The following is a 20,837-nucleotide window of genomic DNA, read 5'->3' on the forward strand; positions in this document are numbered from 1 at the left end:
ACCTATACCAAATGAGACGGCAGACTGCGAGGTGACAATTCCTTCGAGCCCGTTCGAGCCGCCTTATCGACTACCTGGTCCACCGAGACTTTGTACGTCAACGTCAGGCAATGGCAGTTAAATTAGCCAAGGACCATTGAGGAGTGAGACACGGCCCGTTTGCACCATGATCGGGCAGGATTTTGAGTTATACTTGGGTCTTGGGTAGACATGGGGTCCAGCGACGCCTCAATTGTGGGGAGCTTGGTCTAGTATCTTCACCACCTTGGTCTCCCGCCGAGGTTTCCCCGTCTCTTGCCATTGTGGTACTTTTCGGAGCTGTCTGTGGAAGTCAGTTCCATACCATTGGCTTTCCAGGTAGCGCCAGAATAGTGACGATTGGCCGGCTGGCCAGGCACGCCGGTAAGCGCCCGACCCATCATTCGTGCCCGGCCGTGCAGAAGCCGATCAGCCACACCCCAGCTGCCATCCGCCGATCATCCTCGGAATGCCAACAAGCTCCCAGGCTAAGTGGCCAACAGTCTGCACTCCCACGTGGGTGCAAGGCCGAGATTGGTCTAGACCGTGATCATCCTGTAGTCAGTACGGAGTAGAGTATACGGAGTACTCCGTAGGCTGTACACAGTAGACATTTTCTCGACTCGAACGCCCACTCAGAAATCATTGTGGAAAACCGCCCGATAAGATTTATCGATAGCGCCCTACGAGATCGCTCCGCTCCATGACATCAGCCCACGCCATGTCCAATCTCGCTTATGGTTTCTACAAACCAAGCTGATTCACAGTGGCTGGGGCCAAGCGGGCGTTGCTAGTTGTTACAGGGGACTCCGTACAGGCACCAGGATTGCACTATCGATGCAGTCCGTGAAGTTTGGGACTGACGTATGCAATGGAGTCGCAGAAAAAATGAAAACCTGCAGCGACAGCTCAGGGAGTGGAGGCTGACACTCTGCAACGGGGCTGCAACCAAATAGCAAGGCGGTCGCAGCATCGGATGATGTTCTTGATATCCACAGACACCGCATTGCGTCGACAGCATCCCGTGCCTGTCGGGTCGTGGGCCATGATTTGGCTTCTTCCTAGACTGTGGAGCATGTCGCACGAACAGTCGGAAACATGATCCAGTCGATCGGGGAAAGATGAAACGGAGAATGAAGAAAAGAATCCAGGTGATTTGCGGCAGTCTTCATTGTATACTCGTTCCTACCGACCTTGGAAATCCGTGGCTGGGTTAGGTTGAGCTATTGTTACGGGGTGACCCTAGTACTAGGTAGTGTCATATGTGTCAGAGCAAAGGCCAGTCAGTCCAATGAGAAACTTGTTGGGACGTAAATAACAAAGCATACTGGTATGGGTTCGTATCGACCTAATGCGGACGTCAGAGCCGTCGGCCCTGGCCAATCAGGGCCCCACTCCCAGCCACATCCTCGCTCGGACCGCGCCCAGCCCCCCCAATTCCCGCCGGACCCACTCCAGGTTGCCGCCCAATCAGTGCCCGCGGCTTATCGATAAGGGTAGCTGCTCGAGGGCGAGTGGTCCTACTAGTAGGGAAGTACTCTATGCCGGCGGACCTTCTCCCTTCCTCCCCTCCTTCCTTCACTTTCTCTGCAAAACAACAACACCAAGCGAACCCACATCGTCGTTCATTACTTTGCTGGGCTCGTTCAATCAAGAATCATCCAAGCAAAAGCTCATCTTGTCGCTCGTTTTCTCGTGACATTCTCGTGACATTCTCACACTCATTACCCACATCCTTTCTGATCAGGATATCCTAGATAGTTATGGATGCCAGAGCCCAAAAACGGGTCTCCATGGCTCATGCTGCTCATGCGGCCGGAATCTTCGCGGACATGTCTGTAGATGGCCCAGCTATTGGCACGCTGGTGGTCATCGTTGATCGCGCGAAAAACTTGCCAAACAGAAAAACCATGGGCAAGCAGAACCCGTACTGTGCTGCTCGCCTTGGAAAGGAAGCAAAAAAGACGGAGACCGACGTTAGAGGTGGCCAAACCCCCAGATGGTATGTTTCTTGCTGTGATGAACACGGGCTTGGCCTCAAGTGTCGACGAGATGGTGCTAACACTACGCAGGGACCAAGAACTTCGCTTCACCGTCCACGGGTCTCCGGACTATTTCAGACTCAAAGTCTCAGTCTTTAATGACGAGAAGAAAACCGACCTGATCGGTGAAACATGGATAGATCTGAAGGATCTCATCATTCCCGGTGGCAGTCAGAATGACCACTGGCATCCCTTGCAGTTTCGTGGAAAATACGCCGGCGAAGTACGCCTCGAGATGACTTACTACGACACAAGGCCCGAAGACGAGGCCGTGATCGAAAGACGAACACACGCAGCTGACAAGGTTCACGCTAAGAAGACTAGCTCAGGTCCAGTTTCGACCAGCTCTTCTTCCCTCTCGGGGCCGAGACAATTGAAGGACGTGAAGAGACGCCCGTTGCCTTCGGACCCTCGCTCTGGCAACATAGCCTCTGATAACATGGCCTCTGGCAACATGGCCTCTGGCAACATGATCCCTAGCAACCTGATCCCTAGCAACATGATCCATAACCACATGGCCTCTAACAACATGACCTCTGGCAACATGGCCTCTGGCAACATGATCCCTAGCAACATGACCTCTGGTAACATGGCCTCTGGCAACATGATCCCTAGCAACATGACCTCTGGTAACATGGCCTCTGGCAACATGATCCCTGGCAGCTTGATCCCTGGCAACATGATTGCTGGAAGCAAAATCCCTGGCAGCTTGATCCCTGGAAACACAATCCCTGACAGCACGACCTCTGGCAGCACGACTTCTGGTTCGGAGTCGTGTTCTAATTATACTGATCACTGTGATTATGCGGGAAGCAGCGATTCGCTGGGCACAGAAAGCTCCTACGGCTGGCCATTTGTTCGGCCCAAAAAGAAAGTCATCCCGCGCTGTCCATATAATTCCTCAGACAGCGAGTGTCCTCCCCTTTTGCAACCTATAGAGCGCAAGTCGATGTTTCAGCCGGAGAGCGTGGAAAGTTCAGATAGCGCCCTTCGAACCACTTATTATAGCTCGCCCGACATGAACAAACTCTTGGACGAGGAGGGGTTTGTCAAATCCTGGCGACATTACAACGTGAAATACAACAGGCTGCCGTCTAGCTCTGAGGAGAGCTTTAGTCCCGTGCCTTCACAATATCGACATACGAGGGAGCGCGAAACCCGAGGGTATAGCCCTACGACTTTCTCTGATAGCTCGAATTCTACTTATGCTTTGCTGCAACCACGAGTGGAGGACGAAGAAGAAGATGGGCCTCCACCACCCCCACCTGTTCACCGTTCAATCCCCGATTACCAAATTGTCCCTCGGAGAAAGTCGGTTAGCCCCCGACCCCCATCGATGAGGGGGCGGGGAGCGTCTCCTACACCCTTTTCACCGGATTCATACGGGACTGAAGCGGCGCGAGAGCCGGGCCCGATTATTGGTGATGACGGTCGCGAAATTGATCCCTCTGACCATCTACCCACCAACACATGGGCTCCAGAGCCTGAACGCAAAACCAAAAAGCCGGGCGTCGTCGTGCGCTTCCGCAACCCACTATATCGCGGTAGTCCACAGGACTACGGACATCGGAAATCCATGTCCGAAACATATTCGACCAGTTCCTCGAGCCTATATGCGGAGGGGATCAACCCACCGATCCCATCTAAGGTTCCAGTGGGCCTGCCCCATGGAAATTATACAAACATGGATGGAAATATTGACGCCCTGAGACGGGAGCTTAATGCCATAGACATCGGGACGGGCAGAAATATGAAGCACGTCCTTCTCCGATAGATACTTGTTTTCTTCTGGCGAGTTTACTTTTCTTTTACGAGCATAGACTTGTTTTTCTTGGGCGCGCTTCGTTTCTTTTCTTCTGGGAGATTAGCTTGCTTTTTCTTTGGCGAGGTTAGTTAGATTCTTTTGGCGAAATTAGTTAGCTTTGTCTTTCGGCGGGTTTTAAATAGGGTTCTCTTCTTTGGGCGAGTTGAGTTAGTCTTCTTGTCCGTGGGCGACGTTAGATAGGGTTCTTTTCTTGTGGCGGGCTAGATAGGGTTCGGCTCTTGGCTTAGATGGTCTTTCTATTCTTATGATACCATTGTTAACGTTGCTGAATTGAACTACCTTCACGTGCCTCGTACGGAGTAGATTGAAGTGACTAGACTGGTTACTATGCCGTCACCGGGTCAACCCGATTGAAGGGAAGGGATGCCCCTCCATACTAGGTATACCACCGTCTTTCCCCGAGTCCGATATGCAGAAAGTCTCCTTGCGGCTTCCCTGGTCACACGAAGATCAAGGCCATTTGCCTCGCTCTCGGGTGCATCTGTTCTGCAACTACCCGAGAGACTTATTGCTCAGAATTTGGGACGGATGAGTTTCTTGCTTGGAGTCGATTGTCACCTCAACCGATCTGTGATCCTCTGCTCGTTTGCAGCAAGTGGCACGGAAATATGCTTCTATCATCGACTCCCGGGCTTATGGGCTTCTGGCCTATATATTACAGTCCAAAAGCCAGTAGACGTGGATTACATGGCAGTTCTTTACTACAGGGAGACCATGCTCTCAACAACCCTCTGGACCGCCAGACCGTCAGGACAGAAGATACTATACTGTTGTTGGCTGACATAGCCTATGTCTACTAACTTAGTATGTAGAACGAAGACAGTAGAGTTCTAGAACAATGGAGCAATCACAACCAATAATGGAGTAGAGGATTCGTCAATTGACCTCATGATACCCACTACTGACATAACGTACTCCAGATTATACGTACTATGTACACAGTAGTACTCGAATCTGAGAGCGATACCCGGATCGAATCAAGGAAGGATATGACATCACCCTCGCCACATCTCTAGCTGTATAAAGTATATCCACCATCGCCAGCTTGAATCGTTCAAAGATCACACAGGATACCCTTGATTTCACTTCTTAATTAATTCCACTCGGTCAATCATTACATTCGTGTTATACCTTGTCCTTTGATCGAGAACCACCACACAAACCACGCAACACACCAAAATGTCCTACCACCGCTCAACCTCCTACACCACCACCACCACCTCCTCCTCCTCCTTCTCCAACACCACCAACCCCAACCCCACAACCAACACATTCAACACCTTCACCACTCTCTCCACCCTCTCCTCCTCCCCCAACAATAACAACACCCCCACAACAACCGGCCACCGCTCCGCCCATACCACACACACCAACCCCGAAGGCACAACGACCATCCGCTCCGGATACCAGAATCTCGGCGAAGATCCGATTTTCCAAGAACGGAGGGTGGATTCGGCGGGGCGGGAGTATGCGTTGTCGGATGTGCAGGGGGGGACGAGGATGGTGAGGGATGTTGAGGGTGATGAGGGTGATGAGGGGGGTGGGGAGGATTTTTCTGATTAGGGGTTGAGTGTGGAGGATTAAAGAGTGGGAGGGGTGGGGGTCAAAGGGGGAAGGGGGGGTGAAATGGGGTGATAATTTGTATATAGTGGGGTTATTGGGTTCTACTTGGGAGGAGGGATGAAGTTTGAATAGGGTTGGGTTGGGATATTGGCTTGGATTTCCCTGTGGATGGATTGTTTTTGGTTGATGATTGGAGTGTGTTCGTTATAACTTCTATATATTGTATAATATGGATATATTTGTACATTAGACCATCCCCTGCATCGTAAGCCAGGCGTTGATGTCCATGTCGGCGCCTAGGTCGGGCATCTAGATGGTCAGTATAATGGGAATTTCATGTCAAAGAGGAATCATACCAGTTCGTCATTTGCAAGCCAGTCAATGTTCTCCGGACTGAACGAAACATTAGTTTCGGTTTCGCCCGCAGGAACAGAAGTAGAATCCCCCGCTCGCTCGATCAACTCCTCTAGCAATCCAACACATCGCTTCAAGTCCTGCCGAAATGCTTCACGTACCACCCCCTCCACGGGCTCTCCCTTCCATCGAGCATCGATATACGCGAGTAAGAACGATGAGATCAAGTACCCCTTGATGTTGGTTTCCCCTGCGCGGACTCGCTTCATACAGTACGCCGTGCTGCGTTCCACGATGGCTCGGAGAGCGAGGAGCTGAGGTTCGTGCGCGAAGCTGTGAGCAAGTGCTGTCAGAGACGTCTGTCTTTTGTCTAGCATGTCCAGACATTCGTCAGCGATGACGCAGATGGCCTGGGCGGTGACGTCGCGGTAGACGGCCGCGCCGATGAGGAGGAGCGATGTGTAGTCGGGGTCGGCAGCGGTGTCAGGGGCATCTGAGGTGAAGGGGCTGAGGATCTGGAGTGACGTCTGGAGGCTCATCTGTCGGGAATAGTAATAGGTCGGATTGGACTTGGCTCGGATGGTGAAGGGGTCGTGAAGAGCGAGGAGAAAGCGTTGGGTCATGAGGTCGAAGAGACGCGAGTGGAATGGAGTGGGTTTGGAGACCCCTTTGTTAAAGGTCTGGAAGAGGGTCGAATTGTCTCGGTAGATCGCGGTGAGCTCTGCACTGAGACGCAGGGCTTCATCGTAGGAAACGCCGCGGCGGAAGTCGTTGGTGAAGCGAGCGATCTGGAGTCGGACGGGTAGCGATCGGAGAAGGGCGATCTGAAGGGAGGTGTGAGTGAACATTTCCGTCGGTTGCGCGGTCGGGTTCTCCATCTGTTCGTCGTCGATGTTCATCGGGGGCTCGCAGTCGTAGTCATCGGTGGAGATCAGAGGGAGACCGCCTGCATCTGTACTGGTCTGTAGGTTGATTTCGAGGACGGTAGCCCACAGTCTTCGCCGGAGCTCTGCGTCGAAGAGAGAGATGTTTGGGATACGGCGGGGGTCGATGTGCAAGCCCATGTGCATGGCTGTTCGGAGCAAAGTGCCGGCAGCCAGCCAGACCAGATCACTACCAACCGGGTTGATCTGACGGGCGATGAGGAGGAGGCAATGGAGCTGAAGAGTATCGAGATCCAGTCGGGACTTCTCGAATGGAGAGCTGAGCCATGTTTGTGCCGTATACACCCACCGTAGGACAACGGCTCGCGAGATGGGGAGGCCATCCTGGGTATGGTCCTGGCAGAATACGCTGCCAATGGCCATTATAAGCAGAATCTTGATGATAAAGGCCGGAGCAGCCGCCGCAGAGTCGATCCAGTACAGCTCGTAAGCCTGCAGAAAAGACGGTATATGCACGATGCGATACACTGACTCCATGGCGCGCAGATAAGTCTGCACAAGCTGGTCTGACACCCGCCTGGGGGGAATCAACTCGCGCAGGTCAGCGCACACAGGTTGGTGGAGTATGATCTGGGCTTTTGCTGTTCGTGCGAGACGCTTGGTTTGCTCGAGAAGGGCATGAATCTCCGCGTTTTCGGGGGCGTCGACTAGGAAGAACATGACAAACAGGTGACGAAACTGCTCATTTAGACCGGTATACGGAGGGAACTGGATGGAGAGGACCTACTTTACGCTCGCAGATTGACCGTTGGCTATTGCCAAAGAATCTCGTCTTGGAAAATGTCCCGTTGATGGCGGTCGGTTCGGGTGCCACGGTTGGGAGTTGCTGTGATCGACTTTCTGCCTGCAAACTGAGAGCCTCGCTGAGCTTCTGCTCCAGCTGTTGAATACGATCTGTCAAAGCTTCTACTGATGGTGTAGGATGCGAAAGTCCGTGAGTGTCGGCTGATCCATGGGAAGGCTCTCGCGCGATGGCGCGGATCCTGGGTGAATTTTGACTTGGCGCTTCTGGCGGACTTTGCGATCTAGATGTGGATGGATCAACGGTGCTGTCATGCCTGGGTGTTTCATTACGAGCGCCAGCAGTGTACTTGCAGATACGTTTGAACCGGCTGCAGTATGCGCAAGGGGACTCCCGATCGCATCTGGAGTAGTTGAGGTGGGTGAGACAGGTGGAATCGACGACAGACAGGTTTGACCCACCGGATCTTGCGTCGACGACATTCCTCGCAGGCCAGTGCGGAGCGTCGGCGTTTGGGGGCAGTAGATCTGTCAGTTTCCATGGGTGGTGACAATTAAATGAAGGTTGTAGGTGACAAACACAAGGAAGAGAGGAGGAGTGAGGTAGAGCAGGATGCGGTTAACGCCCGGCTAGTCGCTAGTGCCCCCGATTGGGCTGCTGACGATTGGATCGTGAGTTGGATTTCGAAGAAAAAGAAGATGCTGTTTTCTACTTTCAACCTTGCGCTAGAACATATACATTTAATACTTTTCCCCAATCCCTACGCCAGTAATCCGAAGTCTTATGCCTTGGTTAAAAAAGCATGTCCAGCCAGCCGTTTCACCACCAAAGACGGTAATATACAGGTAACCCCACAGAATCTGGAAGCCTAACCAAGCCCATAGTGCGTAAAGCACGTGTCCAATAGGAGTTTCGATCAGCGCTGCGATCGATTACATAGCTATGCCCAGCATGATGAACCCCTAAGATGCGAACAGACCAGCCGAACCCGAGACTGATGTGATTGCGCAGCTGTTCGAGAACCATGGGCAGCATGACACCTCCAAAGGAGTAGCCTGCAATGGCAAGGCCATGGAAGCTCCCCTCATACTGAATAATTGCGGCGTTGCTGCCACGATGCCATAGTGAAGCTATGGCCAGACCCACACTGTGTCCTGTGCCAGATAAACTGGTAACACTCCTTGCATATGCCCGTCACGAAGATAGTGAATATACGGTCAACAAGGTTTGGAATATCACCTATAAGAAAGCGTTAGTATGCGAGAGAATCCATGCATAGCGAACGACCCTACATTTGCATCTCATCAATCAAATAAAGGACCCCCAAACAGATCTCCACTGAAGATGAAGAAAGTCTGGAGAGAGCCAACACAAGCAGCGGAGAAGAAGTTCTTCACCCGAAGTTGAAACCATTCGTAGTAGGCCTAGTAGACACTATATGCTATCAGTATGCTGCAGAAGAGATGCAATGGAAACATACCTTATGAGTTGACATAGCGAAGAGCAAACCGGTACTCCAGCATTGCACTGAGCGATACCCAATGTCTTTGAACAACCTCAGGAAGTTCGTCTTCAGTTGTTGTATTGTAGACCTCTTCCTCAGAACCAAGTGACGTCTCTTGCGCTAGACGCGCTTCAATCGTGTCCTTCCGAGTAGCGCTTGGAGGGGGCCATCGTCGGAGGATGTTGTGCGAATCGGGAGAAGGACTGAGATGACAAAGAAAGTAAACAAATGTCCTCCACTTTGAGGAGACTACGCTCATAAAAATGGCGAGATTTGGGTACAGCTAAAAGGGGATTTGCTGGTTGAGGAAGACAAGGCGATTGTCCGAAGGCATTGTCAAAGCTTGTGCGGGAATTCCTAAACGGAACAGCCGTCAATAAGCCACAGAGAGCGGACTTGGCAAAAACAGTGATATTATTCATTAGAGCTATACAAGCAGATTAATTACTATATGCGCATCCATCTCCATATTCGTCTATTCCAACCATGCCTCGAGCGCTACCCGCAGATTCTCCTGCAGCCACGCCTCATCACTCCGAGTATTACCCTCAAAGCCATGCGAGCCCGGCTGCAGCGCCAGAGCAATCTTGTCCCCTCCCGGTTTGCCTTTCAAGGCTGCACGTGCCTTGTCCACAAAGGTCTGACTTATCACGGGCGGCACAATGGGATCGTCCTGTCCATGCCGAATAGAGAGTCCTCCACGCGGGAGCTTCAGGTCAGACTCGTCCAACCGCACCATAGGATGCCGCAAGGCCCGTCGAGGGTCTTTCTCGGTTCCGCGCTCGTACAGTTTGATATTGCGTCCAGTCTCAATGGCAGCAAGCATCAGATCTAGCCGGTCGGGCACCATGCCAGATGACCGAATTTCTCCCCGGTTTGCGCGTTCGATGGCCTCGTCGACAAGGCGATCTGCCTCATCCGGGGACAGTCCGCTCAAGCGGGGTGCTTCTGTTTGCGCTGTGGTCTCAATCAAGTTGGGGAAGCTTGCTGTTCCCGCTCGGATCTCGTCCGGATGAGCCAGTGCGAGGCAGAGGCTCAGCGCACCTCCGGCGGACTCACCGGCGGTGATGATGCGACTGAGGTCGAGCTTGGTTGGAGTTGGGTGGGAAGACAGGAGCTCCGCCACGGCAGGCGAATGGAGCCAGACCCAGAAGTCCTCAACGTCGTCGAAGATCTCGAGGCTCGTGGCTTCAGGCATGAGCCGGTAGTTTGGAGACACTATGACCGCATTGTGCTCTTTCGCAATGTCGAAGAGATACTGAGGGAACCATTCCATGAAAAGGGAGTCTCCGGTTATCTGGTTTGCATGTTAGAATTGGATATAAATAGTGCAAGCAATCTGGTTGTACTCACGAAGCCCCCGCCATGAAAGCGAATGATGATTGGCCGCTTGCCGGTGTAGTTTGATTGGGGGATAAGAAAATCGGCCCGGATGCCATGGTCGCCGATCGTCTTGTAGTTGGCTTGGACCAGGTCAAAGCCGGCCAGTCTGTTCTCTACCAAGGGGGAATGCATCGTTTTGATGGGTTGAAGTTTGACTGAATACCACTGTATGAGTGAGAGAGGAGATGAGGATGTAGAGGCATCATTTTGGCGTGGGACATGTCCTCATTTATACATTTGAGCTCCATACAACGCCTGGAGGATTTGCAGTATTTGTCTGGTTTGGTAGTTAATCTGGGATTAGGATCTGACATGGGGGGGTTTGTCTCGTTTGACACATTTCAGTGGCATTTGTCTTGTTTAGGCTGTTTGACTGAGCGGAAATAAAGGTACAAACATAACAAACATAGTGTTTGCATGCCGCCCCATGCATGATGGCGTCTGTTGCAAACACAACAGGGGTATAAGGTTTCGGAGATGAGCGGTGGCTCAGACATACAAACAATCAGTAAACTGCTTAGTGATCAGTCTACTCGATGATAGGATAGCACCTAAAAGTGGTTCTGGACACAGGGATCAAGCTTTAAGAGATGGACGCCACGTGTCTCAAAGGGAGACTGTAACACAGCTGGAAGATTACAAAACTTCGATGAGAACTTTCCTATGCATCCGAAAGCACATTTCTTCAACATGGCTGGTCCTTGATTGTCTCTCAATCTCTGGTGCAGTTAAGTCTACCAGGGGTCACCCCGACATTCATAAGAAGCAGACTGGATAAACAATCGGAGTCCGGGCGCTGAGGTTCAAAGTCGTTGGGATGAGCTATCCAGCTGTCGCGGACTTAAGCGGACTTAGGGGTCAGTTCGTAGCACATTGTCCGAAGGTAGATATTATGACGTTCAAGATTTAGGGGCAACAGTTCAAATCCGAGCAATGTATGTGCTTCTTCAGAGTCAGGCGAGTGGCATTCATTATTCCTCGCAGATCTCTGGCATAAGTCTCCCCGTGGCCAAGCTTCCACTAGCCGCATCAGCCAGAGTCACCATCTCTTCATCCTCAAGCGATCGCATCAAATCCCCCATCCAGAAACTCACATCTTACTTTCCCGACGCCTAACTCCAAGGCCATGCTTGCGATCTCTTTGATGACTCAGTCGAAGAAGATATCGAGTCCCTATTGTAGGAGACTAGATAGATCGGCGACATCGTTTTCACCGTGGCAGACAAACTAGCTATTTATGCCTATTCAAGAGATCCCGCGGGACAAGCTCATCGTTGCTGGCCAGGTGTGCTTTATTGCGGCACTACTGGTTGCCAAGATAGGCGCTTGGTATCCCTCTTCTGGTCCAGATTCTTCAATTATCCTGACGACAGGGACCATCTGGGAGCATCCGTTGCCTAATTGGACAGTTATGACTGGATACATGGGCGGCATCTGCAGCGTCGCACGTAACTAGGCGCTAGATTTGAAACTGAACAATGTAAACTCCGTGAGTCCTGGGCTGATTTTTACTTCGTTGTGGGATGGTGTGATGGATGAGGAGCAGGGGGGGGGTTGTATGAGTACTACGTAGCAAAGCAGCCAACAGAACGAGTTGCTAGATCGGAAGATGTCGCCGAGGCTTATCTGTATCTAATGAAAGGATGCAAACATCACTGGGTGGATTGTGAGCTCGGATTCGGGTGCTTTGTATGAGCTACTGCTACCAATCCATTATCTCAATTCTCATCAGATCCGGCCTTCGGTTCGACTCATAAGAATCAATAAGAAGACGCAATTGATGACCAAAGGCACCTGCAATCTGTAAAAGGGGCTGTTTGTGCTCCAATATCAATCGCATATGCCAAGAAGTCTTCCTTGCTATTGCTTGCGTAACTCGCTAGACCGGCTTGGGCCCGAACTGTCAACTGGATAGCACTTCACCGAGAATTCGGCATACGGGTAGGGACCGCCGAAGGTTGGAATATTATAGCAGGTGCTGGGTCCGATTGCCACATCAAAGGTCCCCTCAGAACACCACCAACCACTGTCACGGAGGTAAGCGTATTAGACTTGTTCAGCGATGAGTCCTGGAACTAACTAATAAAAGTCACAACTGGCATCTCCGATACTGGCCCCAGATATTATACTGTGCAGATACATCGTCAGTTGTCTCATTCTTTGTTATTTCCCAAGCGGAGTGGGACTTACCTGTCTCCACAATATGCTGTCACGCAGTCTCCTTCATACGGGACATCCTGACAGCTATACCCACAGTCAGTGTCCATCGTGAGCGAAACCTGTCACCGTGAGAGTCTCAGGAAGGGTCCTGTTTGAGGCGGCATTGGGCTCATTACCTGAGAGGCTGCCATATGAGAAAGCAGCACAGCTGACAGGAGCCTGGCTAGGCCGTTTATACCGACTTTCAGCTGCATGATGATCATAGACCTGAAAGTTGCGATAGAACTGATGGTCCAGTCTAAGTCGGGATATGGTTTAGAGATGGTTGGCATGGGAGTGGACCTATGGGCCAGGGATCATTTTCACAGGGACTCGCGGGCCCCCACCTACTGTCAGCAATTTCACATGCTGTCATCTAGACGCTACATATTCCAGACGTCATCTGTCCTCAGAGCCCCATCGAGACCTTGGATACCAAAGGAAGTCTAGATCTGAGTGTGGCCCTCCTGGGTGACAGGGCTCGAGCAAGTGAAGGTGCGCCACCAAGTCACCCCTGAGGCAGGAACTCACTCCCGTCTGGGAGAATCCTCCCTCTCTCCATTGCCCCTCTTTGGAAACCAAGGTTAATCTTCCGCGAAGATGATATCATGATGTTGTATTTCGGATCTTGTCACTTCGAGCTCTCAAAGACGAATCTATAAGGCGAAGACAGCCTCAACCCCCAAGCACACCATGACCCTTCAGACTCGATAAACACCCGTTTGCAACGATGTTGTCCACCGACTATTCAGGCATATGTGAGATCCTAGTCAATGACCTAGTTGAAATTGGAGAACCGGACTTCCCGGGCTTCTGCAACAGACTGCACAACAAAGCTCAATACAGTTCTATGGTGGAGGAGCTTCGTGATTATATCGAGTCGGCTCCTAACTATCCTCCGGACAGTGATGTGGATGATTAGCACTCTCAGTCCCTTGATGGATTGGATATTGCTGGCTATTATCTGTCTCTTCTAAGCAACTGTGGCTTTGCACACGGCGTTGTCAATGTCGACAGTAGCAAAGATACGCATGGTTACAAAAAATGCCTTGCCCCAGTGAGTGCCAAAACTTGCATCTAGCGGGCCTGGAAAAACAGCTAAAAGAAGCCACCAGGACATTGTAGACGCACGGTGCCTGGAAGCGATGTCTATGTTACTTGCCTTTTGCCTCGGGGAATGGATCAACGCATACCTTGCGAGTAAGAAACATCGAACGCTCAAAGATCTTCGAGCCATGGAAGACTTTGGGCCATGGCTTTACGCCTGGTTGAAGGACGACGGTACCATTGATAACCTGATATGGAATGCCGAACAAGATCATGACTGGCGTTTACCCATCTACTTGTTGTTCGTTGCGGATTATCTAAAGTACCAACCGGGTGAAATCCCCGTCTACGGAGCCCACTATACCCTGCGCCCAAGCTATCAGATTCTGCAACGTTGGTCGCGCGTGAATTATGATAAACATACGGCCAATGATCCACAGATGACTGATGACCACGTCGTGTACTGCGGCCAGTTAAGCACAATCGCCTTCGTACCGGAGACGGCAACTGGACTCATACAACCCACAGCGACGTTTACGGTGACGAAAGAGTTCTACCACTATGACGTTGGCCTTGAATGTAGTAGAGCACCATCAGACCAGGATTATTCCAGTGCAATCCATGACAGCCTCGCCAGGCTGAGCGATAAAGAGGATGTCATTAACAAATTCAAGTCTTGGATCCAGACAATTTCAGACAACTACCAATCGCTGCATTTTGCCAAATGGAACAATGCCGTGGACCGCTCATTCTCGCAGGACAAATGGGCTGAGGTTAACGACTGGGTAGGCCATTGTAAGTAGTTCGTCCCTCTCTGGGTGCCTTCGCTCACAACAGTCAGCACTTGCCATGGACTCCAATTTCGATACAGAGCCCGACTTGCATCTATGGACATGTGATCCAATGGACACCCAGCCGTGCGGCTCACAACTTCTGCCACAAACCCAAGTGCTTATGGCTGAATCTGGAGCCACACCCATAGAGAAAGTACGGACAGGCGACATGATGCTCTGCTCGATAGATCCAGAGAGATGTGAAGCGGTTGAGCAATTGTCTCGTGTGTCGCAAAAAGTTACACTGATGGGATTTAGTGAGTGCCGGCCGCCACCATGGGTTCAGTGTTCGTTTCGTACTGATCTGGAGCATCTAGATGGAGAACCCGCTTTTGCCACCGTATCGCAGGTATTCAGAACCACAACGGGTCTACGTGCCGTTGATCCTCGTGCAGCGCACGCGTTGAATCCCTTCCAGCGGGTTGGACGACTGGCAGTCGGCCATTGCGTATACAGGCTCCACGAGGGCTTGTATCAAGTAGTGGAACTCAATTCAATTGAAATCATGCCTCAGACTATGCAGACACTTTGCGGAGTGTCGCTTAGAGGGGGTGTGCAGTGTCATCACGCCAATGGATACCTGGTCGCCTGTAACGACCCCGTATACTCGGCGAGATCAATTGCAAATCAATTGGAGCAACTACCCGTGGCCAAACGTCAGTCGTTCCTCGCCAGTTGTGAGGAGCTCTCACCGATCTTTCGACAACACGACATTCAGACCATCAAAGCCAGGTTAGACCGCGAGATATTTGACTTCCAACAAGCCCCGTGGCGCGTATTCCTGCGTAAACAGCCCACCGCCTGGCAATCCAAGGGGGATTTTCTAGATACGATAGAAAGCCGGTTTCGATTGACTGCATGCCATCCAAAACTCTTACCGTCCGGGTATCAACTACCAGACCTGGTTGTTGTTGATGGAAGGATTGTCGCCGACGGTCAAGTGATAGTGCATACAGCGTGTGATGAGGCTTCTAGGACAATCCGATGGACTCGAAAGATCCCACATCAGCATGAGTATGAACACGCATACTTGCGAGTTTTTTCTAACAGAGTATCGGGCTCAGGAGTCATTTACCTTACGGCTGATGCCATTCCAACAGGCGTCCATGCTACGGCAAACGTCCATCCTTTCCGCGCCCTTTCGATCTGTCCCACTCAGGAAAGCGTACAGCGGAAAGGTGATATTGATCCGTCGTTTACGGCTAACCACACATTTCAGCTACAGTTTGATAAAGAGGTTTGGCCAGCGGATGTTCCGGATTGGAACAACGTGAAGAATCCCGTCGATGGCGGACAAATCATCTTCGGCTCCGTTACTCCTGAGGAGAACTATAGCGTTCAGACAGCCCGGATACCTCTCTTAGACGATCTTCAGCAGAAGATAAACAGCAGTTACGGAAAAAGCCTTGAGCCACTCTACCGCACCACGCAGACGTACCTCAAGAACGGTCATACGCTCTATACGGTCCAAATGAATCGGGCAGCGTGGGTTCCTTTCCTCGCGGAAAACTGGAGCAAGGACAACAACTTTAATGTCACCTTCAAATCGGAACTGAATGTTGGCCTGACCCTCCCGTGCCTGTTCCAGGAGCTCAAACTGGAAGTAGATCCCCTGTTTCCGAGCAATAACAAGGCAGTCCTATACGAATATCATCCCTCCATGCGTGGGATGAAGGGGAATCGGTAAGAGTTCCAAAGTGGTGCACGCCATACAGGACAGTAACGCTTGACAGGCACTATGTTTCCATCACGAGAGCACAGCCGGAGAGCGAATACTTTCAGCGAATGCGAGCCACGATCTCTCGAGCTTTCATAGAATATTCATCGCTGCCCTTGAAGGCTAACGACCGGCAGCCGGCAGAGGTCACCACGCACCTTGACCAGTATCGGGATCTCGACGTCCCTGGCCTGATTGACCATTATGAATATAACGATCAAGTTGTCAGTGCAACATGACTCTTCATACGCAATTGCCTGCGACTAACCTAAATCATCTTGTTAGGTCCACAATTCTACCCAAGGAGTAATCCAAGACATGATGCTCTATCATATGAATCAGGACGATCGGGAGACCTTCACGCAACTGAGCAAACCAGATGATCTCCCAGCTGAGCTTGCCGATAAGCTCAGTGATGATATTAAAACGTTCTTACGCACCAAGTATGCCCCTGCATGGCTATGTCAATCCTTTGTCGCCTCCGACAAGTATGCAGGCAAGTTCACGGACAAGGAGAAAAAGAAGCTCTGGTACTGGTGGCACGGGAATGGGAAGAATTGTCTCGCTCAGGCAACGGAGTACAACGACATCAACAAACTCGCATCGACAGAAGCGGTCAAGAAATCCTATAAATCTTGGATTATGCCTTACCTGCAACAGAACCCACAAGACTGGGCGCAGAGGATGTTGAAGGTTTTACAGGTCCCTGTGGTGTTGGACTTTTTCGTGCAGAATCCCATTCAACCCGCAACGGGAGTGGTCAGTGAAATCCTTCAGCAGATACCATGCACTCGTCGGGCACTGATCATTGTGTTGTAGAGAACCAATGCCATCAACCAGCAAGCCACGATCATGCACGTTCTGGATCCCACTGACAATCTTCCGGATAGCTGGTGGCAGAGGATCATGACTTATACGATGCAACGCGGTCTGGAGAGTCCCACAATTAGCGGAGACCAGGAAGAAGCGCGTCAGTTCCTTGGGAGTGCAATATCCACACTGATCATCAAAGTAATCTCTCCCGACGGCACGATCCCCGGAGAGGTCCAGTCGGAGCTACTGAAGGACGTGGAACAGTATGAGACAGACAATAAATTGGACCAGAGTCAAAGTGCAGAAAAGCGCGCGGCCAACATTCTTAGTCGAGAAAGTGATATGCTGGATGAGGCTAGCAAATGGGCTACCGGGGTAGCGCAAGCCGGCCTAGACGAAGCGTACAATGGCGCCTCATTATACCAATGGGCCAATCAGACATTCGACCAGCTCCAGAACAAGTACAATACAAGCAAAAACCTGAAGGGCATAGTCTCGGCAGGCATGGTGAGCTTTTTGACCCCCGTGGCCATCTGCGCCCAGTCACTCATCACTGTTCTGACCCAATTGCTGTAGGTTGCTTTTAGAATGTTCCAGGTTGCCAAAATTATGGTCGGCCTGGTCCATGACTGGAGCTCAATGACGGATGATGAGCGATCGAAATCGGTTCTAGAACTGCTGCAAAATACGACCAAGGGTCTCGACAACGCTTTCGAGACCTGGAAGATCTGGAAAGGGAGAACAGGTATGTACGTTGCGGACCAAGTGGACACTATGGAGCTAGACCAGGGAACGTATCGTGCACTTGACGAGCGTGCGTCGAACTTGGCCGCTATGGGGGAGGAGGTGAATGGTGAGGGTGGGCTCGGTTCAGCAATCGGCGAGCACATTGCAGGAGACGGGGTCCCGACGGAATCGACGATCGAGGAGGAATTCAACGAATCTGCCGACGAGATCCCGGACGGCTTAACCCCCGCAGAAGAAGAAAGTGCATCCGAGTTCCGGATTCAGGGCAATGTCTTGAAGATCCTCTCTGCGGCCTTGGGACTGGGCATCGCTATTGCCATGACCTTTAGCCTCGTTCATGACTGGGACAATCTCAGTACATTCGACAAAGTCATGGGCGTGTTGGCCGTGGTGGTTCAGTTCCTGACGGTAGCCCTGGACATAGCAGATGTAGGGATCAGCACTGGCCTCTGGACGGTGAGCGCAACACTCGCTGCCGCCATCCCTGTAGCTGGATGGGTCTTGATCATACTTGGGGTCCTCCTCACTGTCATAAGCTTCCTGGTTCATCTATTTGGCGGTGGCGCGCCGCCAGATCCTGTGGAGAAGTATATCGACCATACCGGCAAACCGCTCATTGATGGGTTTACTGAGGCACCTGATCCTCGACTCGACTACTCGGTTTCGCCTTCTCGCTTAACCCCGGGACGCACTACCCAGCTTACGGTGATTGGCACCAACAACACTAGCCAGGACGTCTCTCTGGCTGGTGTCTCGGTCTCGCTATATAGTGGGGATGATGACAGCTGCGTGTTCAGTGACACGGAGAACTTTGTTCTGGTGGACGAAGACGATCCTGACAGCAGTCAGCCGGATCATGTCTACATCTCGCCTTCCAGTGTCGCTATTGGAAGCTTGCCGTTCCGGACCACTCTGCAGGCCGATAGCCGGGTCTATTACCAGTATGATTTGCAGGTCGGGGGCCCCAGACAAGAGAAGCAACGAATGCTGCAACAGCTTGTCTTGAAACCAGCAGCTCGCTTTTCTGCCGTGTGGACGGCGACGGTGAGTACGCAGGGGTCAGATGTCAAGGTGGATGTTGTTGAGAAGACCAGCGATGATATGAGCCATGCGCTGTTGAGTGTTGGCCTGTCTTGATCAGCGTTGGGGATCTTGCCCGTAACCAGACTGGATTGAAATGAATATTACTTGAAATTGTAGCGTTCCAATTGCTAAGGGTTATTTATGCCCCTAACTCGGCCTTCGAATTCCAATCCTCCCCAGCAGCACCCGGACTCATAATGCAGGGCACAAAGCCGAAGCCTAGCAAAAGCAACAACCTCCTGATACAGTCAACCACCTGCCAATCAACCAATACCAATAGGTAGCACAGATTAGGCACACAGTCCCTTTGGCAAGTATATATTCGCCGAGATTGCATCTTTAACCAGTCCCCGCATGATTGTCTCGGAAAACGAGGCATGACCGAAATCAGATGGGAGGCTTGGACAATTTATCTGCACCTTACCTCATTGTGCAGATACATGGTGTCACTCGGGACGTGTTTCAGCCCTCTCAATGCCCCTGTGTGGAGTGCATTCCCACTGACCCGTCAGCTTCGGTAGCCGGGTTTGGAATCCCTGGACAGAATGGATATTGTCCAGCCTCACGTCACAAGTTTCGTATAGAATAGTTCTGTCGACTAGGCATATACCAAGAGTGCAGACACTAGGACCTTTCCCATGAGACGGGGCTATATATGTGATGTGAATCTTCTACAACCATCTCATCTCCCACTCACTCACTCACTCACTCACTCACTCACTCACTCCACTCACTCCACTCACACAAACATACCACTCACCCTTCTACACCCACAACCTCACTTCCACCATTCTTTCATATCTCAAAATGAATCTCCTCCTCCCCCTCCTAGCCATATTGAACCTTACAACCGCCCACCCCACCGACCCCATCACCGCCGCCCTCAACACCGCCCACAACGCCGCCACCTCCATCATCCAAAACACCCCAAACCCCCCCAACATCAACATCAACGCCAACACCCCCAACCTCCTCCCGCTCATGTGTTCCCCCACCGGCACCAACTACTGCAACCTCGGCATCGCAAGCTACGCCCCCTCGGGCAGCGTCAAATTCCGCGAGATGTACGTCTACGACCGCTCATGCCGGGGTCTCGGCACTACCCCGATTAACTCGGATAAGGGCCATTTGTCGGTGCATTCGTTGTTGCCGTGGACTGTGGAGGTGGATGTTACGGGGGGTGCGGGGCAACCGGATGGGTGGTTTTGGTATGCGGGGCGGAAGACGGAGTTGGGGAAGGGGTTGGTGTGTGGGGAGTGTAAGGGTTTGAGGGATTGGGAGTGTTGTCGGGTTGCTTTTGATTGTCGGTAGGGTTGTATAGGATTAGTTGAGAGGGGGGTGGATCTGGGTTGGGTTGGGGGGAGGGGATGAGTATAGATAGGTTTAAGGGAGGTGGGGAGTATGGGGTTTCGGGTTATTTTGTAGGGAAGGTGAAGGGAGAGGGGATGAGGGGATAGTGGTGTTTATAATGAGTAGAAAGTAGGTAAAGTGTGGTGGTACATTGGGGAAGCTGTTCATAAGGTGGGAGGTAAATAGGTGTGTGTGTGTCTTTAGAGCATGGGGTCATGACATGCCTAGAATACATAAGTAATTTCTAACAGATGTTAATAAGATGTTATGGCTAGGGAAGGATACGCTAAGCATGGCCAATTTAGTACAGTTTGTAGCAGTATTTTGATGTCTTCCTGCACCCCATACAAACAGCATACGCAGCCTGATTTCTCGGCCTGATCAAAACCCGTGGCTAGTCGTCCCTGACTCCGGACTAGATCTTCGATAAGCTTCAGGCCGTGCTTCTTAACATCACTATATGATGAGCCAACGAAAGTCGTTCGTTTCCTAGATTTAGTGCATTGCCGTCAGATTCCTTTCGCTGATGAAGTCCGAAGGTCCAAAGTTCCAGCCTATTGTCGAGTAAAATGATATCTCATGAAAATTCACGTGATTCGTGGCTTGTATGGTCATCATCTAGCAGGAGCAAATCGTTGCCGCGCCACAGGATCAACAAGCCTCCATAGAACTG

At 51.5% G+C, this 20,837-nt stretch overlaps 6 protein-coding genes across 6 annotated transcripts; 4 read left to right on the top strand and 2 right to left on the bottom strand.

Moving 5' to 3' along the window:
- The first annotated feature begins 1,600 nt into the window (after window positions 1–1,600).
- BO80DRAFT_498241 (uncharacterized protein) lies at window positions 1,601–4,162 on the top strand. Its single transcript, XM_025724124.1, has 2 exons — window positions 1,601–2,020; window positions 2,091–4,162. Exons 1-2 carry the CDS (start codon window positions 1,782–1,784, stop codon window positions 3,832–3,834), a joined length of 1,983 nt encoding a protein of 660 aa, XP_025580412.1. The 5' UTR covers window positions 1,601–1,781; the 3' UTR covers window positions 3,835–4,162.
- Window positions 4,163–4,960: 798 nt separating this feature from the next.
- On the top strand, window positions 4,961–5,448 carry BO80DRAFT_460340 (uncharacterized protein; the record flags this gene model as incomplete). Its single annotated transcript, XM_025722388.1, has 1 exon — window positions 4,961–5,448. Exon 1 carries the CDS (start codon window positions 5,065–5,067, stop codon window positions 5,446–5,448), a length of 384 nt encoding a protein of 127 aa, XP_025580413.1. The 5' UTR covers window positions 4,961–5,064.
- Window positions 5,449–5,640: 192 nt separating this feature from the next.
- On the bottom strand, window positions 5,641–8,113 carry BO80DRAFT_934 (fungal specific transcription factor domain-containing protein). Its single transcript, XM_025724932.1, has 4 exons — window positions 7,950–8,113; window positions 7,474–7,771; window positions 5,805–7,424; window positions 5,641–5,757 (listed from the first exon to the last, which is right to left on the bottom strand). The coding sequence occupies exons 1-4, from the start codon at window positions 8,027–8,029 to the stop codon at window positions 5,695–5,697; spliced, it is 2,061 nt and encodes a 686-aa protein (XP_025580414.1). The 5' UTR covers window positions 8,030–8,113; the 3' UTR covers window positions 5,641–5,694.
- A 1,277-nt stretch (window positions 8,114–9,390) lies between these two features.
- BO80DRAFT_370477 (uncharacterized protein) lies at window positions 9,391–10,590 on the bottom strand. Its single transcript, XM_025716451.1, has 2 exons — window positions 10,346–10,590; window positions 9,391–10,289 (listed from the first exon to the last, which is right to left on the bottom strand). The coding sequence occupies exons 1-2, from the start codon at window positions 10,505–10,507 to the stop codon at window positions 9,468–9,470; spliced, it is 984 nt and encodes a 327-aa protein (XP_025580415.1). The 5' UTR covers window positions 10,508–10,590; the 3' UTR covers window positions 9,391–9,467.
- Window positions 10,591–13,713: 3,123 nt separating this feature from the next.
- BO80DRAFT_469966 (uncharacterized protein) lies at window positions 13,714–18,868 on the top strand (the record flags this gene model as incomplete). Its single annotated transcript, XM_025723053.1, has 7 exons — window positions 13,714–14,406; window positions 14,495–14,711; window positions 14,772–16,137; window positions 16,188–16,392; window positions 16,457–16,927; window positions 16,991–17,491; window positions 17,561–18,868. Coding segments are annotated over 7 exons (4,761 nt in total), but the record flags the coding sequence as incomplete, so codon positions are not given.
- Window positions 18,869–19,621: 753 nt separating this feature from the next.
- Window positions 19,622–20,125, top strand: BO80DRAFT_450846 (uncharacterized protein; the record flags this gene model as incomplete). Its single annotated transcript, XM_025721843.1, has 1 exon — window positions 19,622–20,125. One exon carries the CDS (start codon window positions 19,622–19,624, stop codon window positions 20,123–20,125), a length of 504 nt encoding a protein of 167 aa, XP_025580417.1.
- Between the last annotated feature and the right edge of the window lie 712 nt (window positions 20,126–20,837).

The sequence above is a fragment of the Aspergillus ibericus genome (assembly GCF_003184845.1).
Source record: "Aspergillus ibericus CBS 121593 unplaced genomic scaffold BO80scaffold_1, whole genome shotgun sequence".
NCBI classification, from domain to species: Eukaryota; Fungi; Ascomycota; class Eurotiomycetes; order Eurotiales; family Aspergillaceae; genus Aspergillus; species Aspergillus ibericus.

Excerpts from the sequence above, each read along its gene's own strand:
- BO80DRAFT_498241 (XM_025724124.1), top strand. The coding sequence starts at position 1,782 with ATGGATGCCAGAGCCCAAAAACGGGTCTCCATGGCTCATGCTGCTCAT. Across the intron at positions 2,021-2,090 it reads GGTGGCCAAACCCCCAGATG|GGACCAAGAACTTCGCTTCA; the intron begins GTATGTTTCTTG and ends AACACTACGCAG.
- BO80DRAFT_370477 (XM_025716451.1), bottom strand. The coding sequence starts at position 10,507 with ATGCATTCCCCCTTGGTAGAGAACAGACTGGCCGGCTTTGACCTGGTC. Across the intron at positions 10,290-10,345 it reads GCTTTCATGGCGGGGGCTTC|ATAACCGGAGACTCCCTTTT; the intron begins GTGAGTACAACC and ends CATGCAAACCAG.
- BO80DRAFT_934 (XM_025724932.1), bottom strand. The coding sequence starts at position 8,029 with ATGGAAACTGACAGATCTACTGCCCCCAAACGCCGACGCTCCGCACTG. Across the intron at positions 7,772-7,949 it reads TGTCGTCGACGCAAGATCCG|ATCGCAAAGTCCGCCAGAAG; the intron begins GTGGGTCAAACC and ends ATCCACATCTAG. Across the intron at positions 5,758-5,804 it reads GGCTTGCAAATGACGAACTG|ATGCCCGACCTAGGCGCCGA; the intron begins GTATGATTCCTC and ends CTGACCATCTAG.